We start from the raw sequence: 14,408 nt of genomic DNA, 5'->3' as shown, positions 1-14,408 counted from the left end.
ATGCATTTAAAAACCATATTTTGTACGTTTCCCTCTTGTTTTTTTTTTTTTTATTTTTGAGGAATTTTTTTTATTCGTTGTTTATAATCAGTGAAATATTTATATTAAATTTATTTATTTATGATTCTTATAATAAATATTACACTTAACAGTACAATTCAATTGTTTGGGCTCTATACGGGCTAATACAGGCTAGTAGAGATAAGTTTTTATTTTATTTTTTTTTCCTTTCAGAGGAAAAGGAAGATATGGAGCATCTGGAAGCTTATAACAGAAAGCTATTGGCGAATATACTTCCGGTTCATGTAGCAGAACATTTTCTTAACAGTGACAAAAATAATGATGTAAGTATTCAAAGAATTTGTTATTAGTTATGCATATGTGTAGTAATAATATCTGACCTGATCAAAAGGCTGAGTTTTTCTTTTACACCAACACTAGGCGTCCGTCAGTGTTACAAATTCCGACAACGGGTACGGCGTTATCGTGTATCAATGTCATAAAACGATACCGCCACTTAAAGGAGTAAATGTCGGTTATAAATCCGCAACCGCACCGTGTAAAGCGATCCGTACCTAAGTGATGAATGGACTAGCGGCAGACGGCCGCAAACGGGTCCTCTGAAAATTGATGGATCTCTACTGTAATTCAAGCCATAGAGTCGGTAAGGACGCACTAAGCACGGACAGTACAATACTACTCGTGAGAACTATACAGACAAGTACTTAAACAGGCAAAAAAAAACAAAACAAAACGAAGGGTTACTGGAGCAAGTCACCAGGAAAATAAGATGGAGGTGATTGTGATCTTCCGATAAGGATTAAGATACCTGGACTCTTTGGTGAGAGAGAAATGCTCCACGATCTGATACGGAAGAAACCAAAACTGGTAGTATGTACAAGAGTTATGTATAGACCAGGAGAGGTACAATACCTCCAACTCAGTAATATGATCACAATTACAAAAAAGGCCCAGGAGGAGGAGAACCAAGGAAGCCGTCAGACCAATTTCATGGTCTCTGTGTAAAAAGGGGAGACCAAAATAAACGAAGACAAGAAACTACTGGCAATTCTGTCTAAATTGAGGGAAGACATGGAGGCGATAGGGACCAGAGAGGTATCCCCAAGATTAATGGGGGGCTACAGAGGTAGGAACCTCAGGAAGCTTCTTGAAGCCACCTTTAACGATATGGACTTTCACCTTGAGCTGAAGGAGCATAAACGGGAGGACGAAGACGTGTAAAGTGATTGCGGAGGGAGGAGAGAAATCTTACGCCAAGTTGCTTAAAATTAAAGTGTGGCGTAGACACAAGGAAAGAGGGGATTAGTGTCAAAAGCGCTTAAAAGACCATAGGCGAGAACTTTATTCTAGAAGTAGCAAAGAAGGAACAGGCCGAGCTGGAGAAGACTATCGTGGTCCGTAGAGAGAAGAAAATACGGGGGGCATCCAGAGCTATCAGGTCTAGGTGGACCTATTTGATATAGACGGAGATGTCACAAACGACGTCAAACTCGTCTATATAATGAAAAAAAGATACGGAAATACAAACCGTTGGACTGATGCGAATCGTAGCGAAGAAGGCACTGGAAAGACAGCATGTATCCATAGGCTGTAACACGTGCAAGATACGGGAGAAACTATCTTTCCAGCGAATCTTTCAGATGCTAGCAGTTCGGGCATAGTAAAACCGACTAAAAGCCTACTGAAATCCGGACACAAAGTCGATAACTTACGGTGCCTAGAGTATAAAAATCTCATCCTGAAAAATCGGGGGTTTAAGAGAGACCTTGCCAGAAGGGAGAAGGAAAAATTGGATAAGAGCACCTAGAATCAGAAATCAGACAGCGCACGGGTAAGTAAGTTAGAGAGATAAGAACCATCTAATACGAAATTTCTACAAATAAATGTGGAAGGGGCGAGGGCCGCTTATGACGATGTAGAGGCCCACGCAAAAAGAGAAGGTTATGACATGATTCTATAAATTTGGTCTCTCGGTAAGGTATCATTAAAGATAGAAAATCTAAAGTGGCTGTATACGTGATGAATCAAGAAGTTGTTAAATCTATATTAACGTACATGTCAGAGATCTGGTGGTGTACAATTGCTATGATTCACTAAACGTCCCCCTTCGAGTATATGTAGAGTACGTTGATTCGATTATGCAAGAGGCTAGGACGAAGTGTACCGGTTAGTGTACTGGTCGTCATAGCCGGTGACCTGAATGGCTAGGAATATATATATATATATATATATATATATATATATATATATATATATATATATATATATATATATATATATATATCATCATATATATATATATATATATATATATATATATATTCATCCTACGAGGATGAAAACTAATTTAGTCCTAGCGATGAAAGAACGTGTCAAAAGGTTATCTCATCCGGATTATCTCCAACATGATCTCAACCTCTTACGTAATATTTTTGTTGAAAATTCATATCCTCTAAGACTGATTAATAAATTAATTTTTAATGTTCCCTTTGTTAATAGAAACAACAGACTTACTATGTCACAATCAGTGCCCTCAGCACAAAATAATTCAGCTTCAACAAGTGTGTATTTTTATGCCCTTCCATATATTCCAAAACTAACCGTTGAACTCACTAAGATTTTTAAAGACTTTAAGAATATCAAAATAGCTAACAAGAACATCAAAACCATACGTCAGCTGTATAGCAAAATAAAACAACCCCTAACCACTCTAGAGACTACAGATGTTGTTTATTGCATTCAGTGTACTGAATGTCCATCCACGTACATTGGTGAAACTGGAAGGAATCTGTCTAGCCGTATTATTTCTCATAAGAGTGATTGTAGATTAAACAAACCTACTTGTGCTTTGGCAGAGCATACTATCGATCTAGACCATAAGATAGATTTCAACAATGTAAAAATATTAGCCAGAGAGAAAAATAAATTTAAGAGAACTTTCTTAGAGATGGTACATATCAGCAAGAGTGATAATAACAATCTTAATAAGAGATCTGAGATCCAGAATCTTAGCAAAATTTACAATTTTATATTGACTTTTTACTGAGCTATTTTGCATCTCAGAGTTTTCTTTGTTCTTTTCTTTTTTTAAAAAAATTTCAGTATTAATTGAATACTTGTGATCAAACTTTTGTTACTAATTTAGTTTTGTTTTGTTTGAGTTATTATTTTTTCTAAACCTATTTACTAAATACTATTTTCTTTCGATTGCTTATGTCATAAATAACATTTTTAACTTCCCGCTTATTTTTAAGTTGGTAATACAGTTGGTAGTACTCAAAATTCATAAACAGTATTTTGTGAGACGTTAATTTCAAAGTTGTTTTTTGTATTTTCTCCTAACTATTTAAACAATAATTGTCCACCCACGTTCTCTTTCTGCTCGTGAAATGTGACTGAAATCAAGCCTGCAGCGACGACTGTTTTAACATGTCGTCCTTCATTTTGTTTTTAACTTTTAACGTATTTAGTAATTTTAAAGTGTTTTTTTTAACAGTAATTTTTAAAGTTTAATTGCAACTTCAGTATATCATGTTATTTAACGTTGTTGTTTCTGCCACGAATCTTACATTCGGGTAAGTTTTTTATAGTTTTTTATAGCCTTTTTTTGGCACCATTCAAACTGTTACAACATAGTAATTTTCTTTGTAGACCTTGATATAGGTGGCAAAAAACCACCGAAAGCTTGGATTCAGAATAAATAGTACGCCTTAGCAAAGCTCTGTTTTTATTGACTACCACACCCAAAAAGAAAAAAGTATTTACATATATATATATATATATATATTTTGAGTTTAGTTCTTGAACCTTAATATAAATTTTTTAAGTGGATTTTCTTGGGCTTAGGTTCATAAAAAAATTTGATTTGATACTAAGGCATTTTTATATATTTTTTCGACGTTTCGGCAGGAAATCCATGCCTTTTTCAAGAAGTAATATTGACTAAAAAACATTTTATGATAGACATAATACGATTTAAAAGTTAAACTTTTGACTTACCAAGCATGTAAAAATTTGTTACTAACAAGTAGACGTCACAATTAAAATAATATTAAAAACATAGGACATACCCACTAAGTCACTACATGTAAAATATATTTTAGATCTAATGTGTTGTTTATTGAAGTTAGTTTATCGTTTAAACAACCAGTTATTTTAACATCATAGGCGTTCTGAGATTGTCTTTTTATGTGTTTTTAAATTAAGTTAAAATATATTTTGTTCAAATTTTTGACATCTTTTTTATCAGATGATAAATAAATAAAAAAAAATAATAACGCAATAAATGATAAAAAAGATGTCAAAAATTTGAACAAAATATATTTTAACTTAATTTAAAAACACATAAAAAGACAATCTCAGAACGCCTATGATGTTAAAATAACTGGTTGTTTAAACGATAAACTAACTTCAATAAACAACACATTAGATCTAAAATATATTTTACATGTAGTGACTTAGTGGGTATGTCCTATGTTTTTAATATTATTTTAATTGTGACGTCTACTTGTTAGTAACAAATTTTTACATGCTTGGTAAGTCAAAAGTTTAACTTTTAAATCGTAATATGTCTATCATAAAATGTTTTTTAGTCAATATTACTTCTTGAAAAAGGCATGGATTTCCTGCCGAAACGTCGAAAAAATATATAAAAATGCCTTAGTATCAAATCAAATTTTTTTATGAACCTAAGCCCAAGAAAATCCACTTAAAAAATATATATATATATATATATATATATATATATATATATATATATATATATATATATATATATATATATATATATATATATATGTAACGATGAGTCCAAGCCATCACCGTTAAACCAGCGTGCGCGCGAACCAACCCATGAAGTAGGAGTGTATCGACAGTAGAAAGGGCAAAGCTCCGCTATATAAACGGCAACATTTCCTCACAGAGACAGAATCGACAGGTGTTGACTGAAGGTTCTCTCTTCCCTACCCCGGCTTGCGGACGTGTTGAGTTCACAAGTTGTTTCCTTTTCTTTTACCGTATTTACCCGAAAAGCGTGTTGAGCTTTTCACTACCCGTACTCTGAAACAGTCGTGTTGAGACTGTCGAGGAGTGTCCTATTAACCCGAATCACTTAAGGGACGTGTTGAGTTCCTTTCCTTTCTTTATACCTATCGTCCGCTGTTATTAAATCGATACAACGTTACCCTAAAATTTCAGATACACACTCGTTTGCCGATAAGACCAGTTCCATATGACAAGGTCAAACTTAATTTGAATAAATAGGCCAGGTACTGAGAAGACTAAACCAAATTGTAAATATGTATATAAGATTTTTGTCAATTTAATTTAAGGAAGGCAATAAAGTTTTATTTTTATTTTGAACTCTGTCTCTGACTGTCTAAAAGCTACCCGGATAGTGACTCCCACGAGAGGACGTCACAAATGGCGCCCGAGCAGAAAAATACGTTTTAAACAATAATACCGACCGAATTCCGAATTTTATTTTCATGAGACAGTACTACGTTTCAAATTTTAATCAAAGACAGGGTGATTCACAGATCAAAAATGACAGACGCTCCGGAAACGTCGAAGGTTAGTTGGGTGTACCTATTAAAGAAAGACGAACTTATAGCCGAATTAACAAACAGAGAACAGCCGACGGAAGGGAATTTCAGCGAGCTAAGAGCGAGATTAGTTGCGATCATCAAGGCAGAGGAAAGAGAAGAAAACCAGATGGAAGACAGACAAAGAAAGATGGAAATAGTACGCAAATGGGGGTTACACTTTGACGGTTCAAGAGACCCAATAGAATTCATAGAACGGTTGAAAGAACTCCAGACAGCTTACGGCCTACAAGACACCCACGTTTTACAAGCTCTACCAGGAACATTAAACGGGAAAGCATTACTATGGTACAGAAACAATAATAAATATTGGAACGAATTAAAAGACTTCGAACAAGATTTCCGCAATTTCTTCGTTTCCTCCGTTCTCACACAATCTCTGGAAGCTCAAATCCGGAACCGACTCCAACGAAACAACGAAGGTGTAAAAGACTACATCATTGATATTCAAACAATGATCAGAAGACATGGTGAATTCAATCACCAAGAAGAACTAAACAGGATATACACCAATATGAACCCGAAATACAAGTTGTATATAAAGAGGCAAGACGTATACAACAGAAATATACAACAGAAACAATACACGGTGTGACTGGACACAGGCAAATAGTCGTAATAACAAAATACAGAATTTCGACAGACAGACTTGTTGTTGGAGATGCGGCCGCAGAGGCCACAATAGAAGAAACTGCAGAGCTATCGCTGTACTCTTCTGCAGCCATTGCGGAACCCGAGGAACAACTTCCAATAACTGCCAATGTAGAAGCCGACCGAAAAATTTCAACAGGACTGGACAAGAAGGAGGCAACCCAGTCAGCATTTAGAGTCCTCCCTAACAACCTCCAGCTACGCACACTATACAGATCAACGACCCCACACAACGATAACGTTCAGCAACGGTAAAAAGTTAAGAGCACTAATAGACACAGGAGCCCAAAATTCGTTTATAGGACAAAAAGGTAAAAAAATATTGGAACAATGTGGAACAAAAAGCGACAGAAAAGCTTTAAAGATCACGCTGGCAGATGGAAAAACCAGCAACATAGAAATCTGTTTTACAGCAAAATGTTCCATAGACAACGTTTGGAGAAATGCCAAGCTACATTTTTTACCAAACCTAGCTTCAGAAGTAGTACTGGGAATGCATGAAATAACAAGATGGGGCCTTGATTTATCAAACATCTTAAATAGAAATCGCGTAAGAAGGAGAGAACAATACCCAACCAGTACAGAACACGGATCCAGATCGTACAATGCAGACAATAACCGAATACCGACCAATTCCAGGGTCAACGAAACACCAACCGCAAGATATCCGCTCCAACAGAGAAGCAAAATATATAACAAAACGACCCACCGACTACCGACCGATACCGCGGTCGAAGACCAGACCGAAAATATACCGACTACCGACCGATACCGCGGTCGACAACCAGACCGAAGATATACCGAACTACCGACCGATACCGCGGCCGACGACCAGACCGAAGATATTCCGTCATACATACCGGAATTCACGAACAGTCCAATACGAGAGCAGCTCGACATCAGTACTACACTAAACAATACCGAAAAAAAACAATTACAGGAATTGTTACTAACAGAATTGGAGAAATTTAAACAAATTAAAGGAACAACACATCTAACCGAACATACAATAAAACTCAAACATAATACACCGATCAAACAAAGATACAGGCCCCGAAACCCGGCAATGCAGAAGATCATAAACGATGAGATAGATAAGATGCTAGAAGAGAACGTGATAGAAAAATCTAATAGCCCGTACAGTTCCCCCATCGTCCTAGTAAAAAAGAAGGATAACAACGGATACAGATTTTGCATCGATTTTAGGAAAATCAACGACATCTCAGAAAAAGATGCCTACCCATTACCGTACATCAATCATATCCTAGAAAAGTTAAAATCTGCAAAATATTTTACCACGTTAGATCTAAAAAATGGATATTGGCAAGTACCACTTTCCGAAGCAAGCAAACCCTTGACCGCTTTCATAGCACCAGGAAAAGGACTATTCCAGTTCAAAGTACTTCCATTCGGATTACACGCCGCCTCCGCTACTTTTCAACGATTACTAGATACAGTAATCGGCCCAGAAATGGAACCACATGCATTCGCCTATTTAGACGACATAATAGTACTGGGGAAAACGTTCGAGGAACATATGGAAAACTTAAAAGAAGTACTTCACAGACTACAGCAGGCCAAACTACGAATTAATATAGACAAATGTAAATTCTGCAAAGAAGAGATAAATTATTTAGGCCATGTAGTAAACAAAACGGGAATAAAAGTGGACGACAACAAGACAAAAGCTATAGTCGAATATCCCGCACCAAAAACCGTTAAACAACTACGCCGATTTTTGGGCATCATCTCATGGTATAGGAGATTTATAAAAGATTTTTCACGAACTGCAGCCCCTTTAACAAAGCTACTAAAGAAAAAACAACATTGGACTTGGGACAGAGACCAAGAGGAAGCATTTAACAAAATAAAATTACTACTGACACAAGCTCCAATACTGATCTGCCCGGACTTCCAGAAAAGATTTTTTTTACAATCTGACACTTCGAACCACGGTTTAGGAGTAGCTTTAGTACAAACAAACGACGAAGGACAGGAACAAGTCATCGCTTACGCAAGTCGAACTCTAACAAATGCCGAAAAAAATTACAGCGTTACAGAAAAAGAACTACTAGCGATCATCTTCGGTATAGAAAAGATGAAACCCTACATCGAAGGATACCCATTTTCAATTATCACAGATCATCAAAGTCTACGATACTTACAAACAATGGAAAACCCTACAGGTAGAATAGCTAGATGGGCAATGCTGCTGCAACAATTTGACTTCGATGTCATTTACAGAAAGGGCTCCCAGAACGTCCTGGCCGACGCGCTCTCTAGAGAACCAGTAGATCTGGTTTGCATAATAAACGTAGAAGATGTAGAACCCGACGAATGGTACAATAAAGCTTTAAATAAAATCCAGACAAATCCGCAACTATTTCCAGACTACTCTATCAAAGATGGACTCCTCTATCGACACTTCTGGGACAAATACGATTTAAAAGAGACAGAGGTATCCAACCCCTGGAAACTATGCATCCCAAACCACAAGAGACAACAACTCCTGGCAGAAAACCACGAGCAACCGACCGCAGGACATCTAGGAATAGCCAAAACAATAACCCGCCTAGCTAGAAAATACTACTGGCCAGGGATGTTTAAAGACGCCGCAAAGTTCGTCAGGAACTGCAAGAACTGTCAGCAATTTAAGCCGCAACAAAACTTAACTCCAGGCCGCATGCAATCTACACAAATTCCGCCACATCCATGGCACACCGTTTCAACCGACATCATAGGACCCCTTCCAACATCCAGCAAAGGAAACAAATATATAATGACATTCCAGGACACCTTTTCAAAATGGGTCGAAGCCATACCGATCAGAACAGCAACGGCAAAATCAGTCTGTCAGAACTTAAAAGATAAAATCATTATGAGATTCGGATCACCCAAAGAACTAATATCAGACAACGCAAGAACATACGATAACAGGGAAGTACGAAAGTTGCTAGACGAATTCCAGATTTCTAAAAGAAACATTCCGCCATATTCTCCCCAGAATAATCCAGTAGAAAGAACAAACAGAGTAATCAAAACAATGATAGCTCAGTCTGCGATAATAACCACAAGAAATGGGACACGAGCCTTCCAGAACTACTATTCGCATATAATACAGCTTAACACGATTCAACGGGTTTCTCCCCAGCCTTCCTGAACTTTGGACACGAACTAGAAATTCCAAGTAAAGTCGTAAACACCCCAAACGACACACAACATACCGATCAAAACATAAAATGGCATAAACTACGAGAAACATTCGAATTAGTACGTACAAACCTGGCAAAAGCTTTTACAACTCAAAGCCATTACTACAACTTACGACGAAGAGAGTGGAAACCCACAATAAACGACAAAGTCATGAAAAGGGAATACCAACTCTCAAATGCCGCCAAAAATTTTAACGCCAAATTAGCACCGAAATTTTCAGGCCCATATACTATAACAAAAGTGTGTTCTAATGTAATATTCAAATTAAAACACGACGATAAAAACCGTACAATAACAGCTCATATCAAAGACCTAAAACCCGCATTTACCGATTTCCCTACTCCTTAATCAGTCCAAGCACTTACAGTCAACACCAAGTAGTGACAGTATATTTTAATACAGTTTACAGTTACCTTCAAATACAATGTCAGACACATTAGAAATATATTACAGTGACATAGAAATGGACGGCACAGTTACGCCGCCACCATACACCGTTCCAGAAGTAATATCACCATTAGGGAACACACCAAAACCTAACACCCCGGGCAAAGGCTGCGAGCCCCTGATAAAGGCTATTTTCAAATTCAAGAACCTTTTCGATGAACCAACCATGGGCATCACAAAAATTCAGAAAGTCCAGTCAATTCCAGTGTCAATCCCGCTGCTCTCACTAGTTCCGCCGCAGCATAAAGGAAAAAAATACAGACTGAGACTCCCGAACCAGGTGCTGAGGATAAAAACCAATAATTGAAGCCCCACGAAGGAAGACGTTTTTTTTAAAGAGAGAGGAAGACGATTTTTTGTTTAAGAAGACGATATTTATATTTTTTTTTAGGGCGGACATTTTTTATTTCGATGTATTGTAAATTTTTTTTTAGGGTAACCAAGTACCTGGCAAGGAATAAAAATAAAAAAAAAATTTTGTTCCAAAATTTTTTTTTCCCCAGGAAGAGGGGGTGTAACGATGAGTCCAAGCCATCACCGTTAAACCAGCGTGCGCGCGAACCAACCCATGAAGTAGGAGTGTATCGACAGTAGAAAGGGCAAAGCTCCGCTATATAAACGGCAACATTTCCTCACAGAGACAGAATCGACAGGTGTTGACTGAAGGTTCTCTCTTCCCTACCCCGGCTTGCGGACGTGTTGAGTTCACAAGTTGTTTCCTTTTCTTTTACCGTATTTACCCGAAAAGCGTGTTGAGCTTTTCACTACCCGTACTCTGAAACAGTCGTGTTGAGACTGTCGAGGAGTGTCCTATTAACCCGAATCACTTAAGGGACGTGTTGAGTTCCTTTCCTTTCTTTATACCTATCGTCCGCTGTTATTAAATCGATACAACGTTACCCTAAAATTTCAGATACACACTCGTTTGCCGATAAGACCAGTTCCATATGACAAGGTCAAACTTAATTTGAATAAATAGGCCAGGTACTGAGAAGACTAAACCAAATTGTAAATATGTATATAAGATTTTTGTCAATTTAATTTAAGGAAGGCAATAAAGTTTTATTTTTATTTTTAACTCTGTCTCTGACTGTCTAAAAGCTACCCGGATAGTGACTCCCACGAGAGGACGTCACATATATATATATATATATATATATATATATATATATATATATATATATATATATATATATATATATATATATATATATATATATATATATATATATATATCAGAATGCCGTGAGGGTTACCGTGCTAAATGACGATAAGACACCTACATTCGTGAGAGGTAATAGTTAATTCTTTCAGGGCATCTCACTAGTTTGAACGTCACTTCTAAACAGGATCGTAAGCTGGACTGTTTTGGTAGAAGAATGGCTCAGCGTACAGAAATATGTGGATTTTAAGCTAACGAGAAAAAGGCAGAAACGAAAAGATGGGGATATCGATCTAACGAGATGTTTAAATTGTTTTTGTAAATGCTTTTGGCTTAATTGCTTCGGGATGTAAGAATGTGAGTAAGTTGATTGAGAGTCTGAGTATGGTACAGTAGTGCCATAGTGGAGGCTTGTGTAAGATCAAATGGGAGGTATAAAATGAAACACATACTGATGAAACTAGCGGCTTGAACATCTGGGAACCAATTGTATAAAAGTAAGAAGAGAGTGCAAGAGGTTAGGAAGAGTGCATGCAAGATATTTGGAAGAGAGAATGAATAAATTGATGCTAATGCAGAATGAATACAGAAATGATATAAAAATATCTAAGAGAGAAACCTAAAGTAACCTGTTTAAGGATCTCAAAATGGATATCGGGGGGCAGGGCTTTAAGATTAGGTGTACCGAATTAAAACTGAAAAAGACACCCAATTCCCTGCCTGAGAAAGAGAAACTCCATTTAATATGGGAGTTTTTTTCTCCGGTGAAGGATAGGCGTGAAAGGGCTACCGGTTTCGTAGAGGCGGAACTCTTTGCTGAGTTACAACTTGATGGGGCCGTTGGACAGATGAAGATCCAAAAAGCACCTGGCATAAACGGAGTCATGCCAGAGATGGTAAAACTTGCCACTCTAAGATACCTGCAGGTCTTTCTGCGATTGCTAAATGAACTGCTTGAACAACAACAGTTTTCAACTCGGTTAAACGGAGATAAAGTTGTCTTCATCCTAAAGGTGGAAGAGACGAGGAGCGCTTTCGGCCAAGTTGTCCTCTTAGTTCAGTGGCTAAATTATGCAGTCACACAAGTAACGTCTTAATTCACGCAGGATACAAAGAGATGGTGGAAGAGAAATACTCTCATCCTGCTTGACACCAAGAATGCCTTTAAAATAGCATGATGGGCAAAAATCAAATACAGGCTGAGAGAATTGGGCGTTAGTGAGTACCAGGTCAACGTGGTTGGCAGGTACTTTACTGACAGGTCCGTAACGGAAAAAGATACCAGCATCAGGTTGTCGCAGGGTGTCCACAGAGTTCGGGGGTTCGGTACTTGGTCTCGCCCTGTTGAATGTCCTGAACGACGGAGTCCTGAGGCTATAGATACCAAATGTGAAACGAGTCAAAAAACGGACATGGCTTATGCGGTTACCACAGCCCTGCATTGTATTAGTAGGTAAATCAGAGAGAACGATCTACAGCAAGCACCTCAGAAAATTGAAGTGGTATTTCTTAAAGGGAGCCAAGACAAATCCTCTCTTCGCTTTATAGTGAAAGGAGTGGAGGTTACATTGATTAAATCGGTTAAGCACCTCGGAGTCTGGCTGGAGGAAGGACTGAGGTTCGGAGTACACGTCCAAAAGACGGTGAAGAAAGCAAACCGAAGTTTGGTACGACTGATGCCAAACATTGCAGGTCCACGTAGCACCAAAAGAAGGGTGCTAAATGGAGTTTTCCAGTCGGTAGTGACCTACGCTGCCTCGTGTGGTGTAGCGTGCTGCGAAATCCGCAAGTTTTTGGAGGCTTCGAAAAGGCGAATTTTCCTCAGGATATCTAACGTCTACAGGTTAGCCTCAGGATGGCTGGATGAAATATAGCTGAGGAAGGGAGAGGGAGAACTATAAAGGTGTGGTAGAATGAATAGGCAAGTTATAGCGGAAATGAAATGTAAACGAAGGGGCTTATTCCTCATCTCCGGCGATGGTGGGAATGTAAGTTCAGAAAACTGGACTACTTTCAGACGCAGTTTCTGACCGGACATGGTATTTTTCAACCTTCACAAATAGGATGAACAAATCTGCCTCGGGCGACAATGCTGTTTGTTGAATGTTGAACGCTTCCGCCCACATTTTCGACAGAGGAGGAAATTAAACCAGAAATTTGAAATCTTGTTTCTTTTTTTCAAAGAGTCAGGAACCAGTAAGTACCAAAATTAGGTTATGACTTCACGGAATATTTTTCTTCTATTTTTTTTTTTTCGATTGGTAATAGGCAGTTACTAAACTACTTTTTTTTCTGATTTATGGAGATAGGTAGTTGAAAGTTTTCCTTAGTATAATAAAGGTATTCTTCTTTTAATATACGAGTATGTATTTTAGTTTTTTATTGACTGGTAGAATCACTACTCTGGAGCGGTGGTTAATGTTTTAGCCCGAACACGGTTAATCCGGCACTACCCTGGGGTCTTCTGGCCTAGTGTCATACTCGGCCATAAAATGCCAGGGTGTCTTGCTCCATTAAATTCGATATCTAAAAGAGATTTTCCCCACCGCGCGTGCCAGAATTCAATGGATACCTTCTTAGGCTCGTACTAGAGTCTGGCAATTCGGCAATTAAAAAAAAAGGACACGTTTCGTAAATAAAAAAAAAACATAGGAAAAATATATAGTTTTGATTTGTTATAAATTAACTAATTTATTTATAACATAATTTTGGGTAAAATGGTAATGCGTTATTTAGGTTTCTCTCTTCAAGTTACATCGGATTAAAAACAAAAGAAGAAAATAAGAAGACGAGATCTTTGCACATCGTCATCATTCTTCTAATAAAAAATAAAACAAAATATGTGTGCCAAACGTACGTCGGTTATAAGAATTAAAAAATTGCGAATATTATAATGGACGTTTTTATACTGTAGCAAAAAACTGGGGTGTGTAGGAGGAGAGATGTATAAGAAGAGTGGTCTATATATATGGGATAAAATTGATAGAAGTAAAATAGATAACAATTAAGTAAAGAAGTATGAAAAAAATATTGAACGGAATGTGGCTAGGCTAGCAATGTAGGCAAGAGAATGACCACTAGAAACTCAAGGATGGATACGGCCAATTTGCATGCCTTTTAAAGACAGTAAATCAGGAAAATATGTATGATGGATAGAAAAGAAGATGTGAAAAATGAATAGATATAATGAAAATTAACAAAGAAAACAAATTGAGGGCGCCAGAAGAGGGATACTACTCTAAAAAGAGTAACGGTCACTCTTCCAGGTATCGTATACTGCTAATATTAATTAAAGTTGATGTAATAAACAA

At 37.4% G+C, this 14,408-nt stretch overlaps 1 protein-coding gene across 3 annotated transcripts in view; it reads left to right on the top strand.

Annotated features, from left to right (window-relative positions):
- Window positions 1-14,408, top strand: part of LOC140451697 (adenylate cyclase type 6) — a 3,083,308-nt gene that overhangs the window by 2,823,325 nt on the left and 245,575 nt on the right. For all 3 annotated transcript variants that reach the window (XM_072545540.1, XM_072545547.1, XM_072545553.1), the window contains one exon: window positions 235-344. In XM_072545540.1, the coding sequence (XP_072401641.1) occupies window positions 235-344 (110 nt within the window). The remainder of the gene's footprint in view (window positions 1-234; window positions 345-14,408) is intronic.

The sequence above is a fragment of the Diabrotica undecimpunctata genome, chromosome 1 (genome assembly GCF_040954645.1).
Source record: "Diabrotica undecimpunctata isolate CICGRU chromosome 1, icDiaUnde3, whole genome shotgun sequence".
Classification (NCBI taxonomy): Eukaryota; Metazoa; Arthropoda; class Insecta; order Coleoptera; family Chrysomelidae; genus Diabrotica; species Diabrotica undecimpunctata.
The sequence above is the reverse complement of the archived record's forward strand: the minus strand, read 5'-3'. Positions and strand labels throughout refer to the sequence as shown.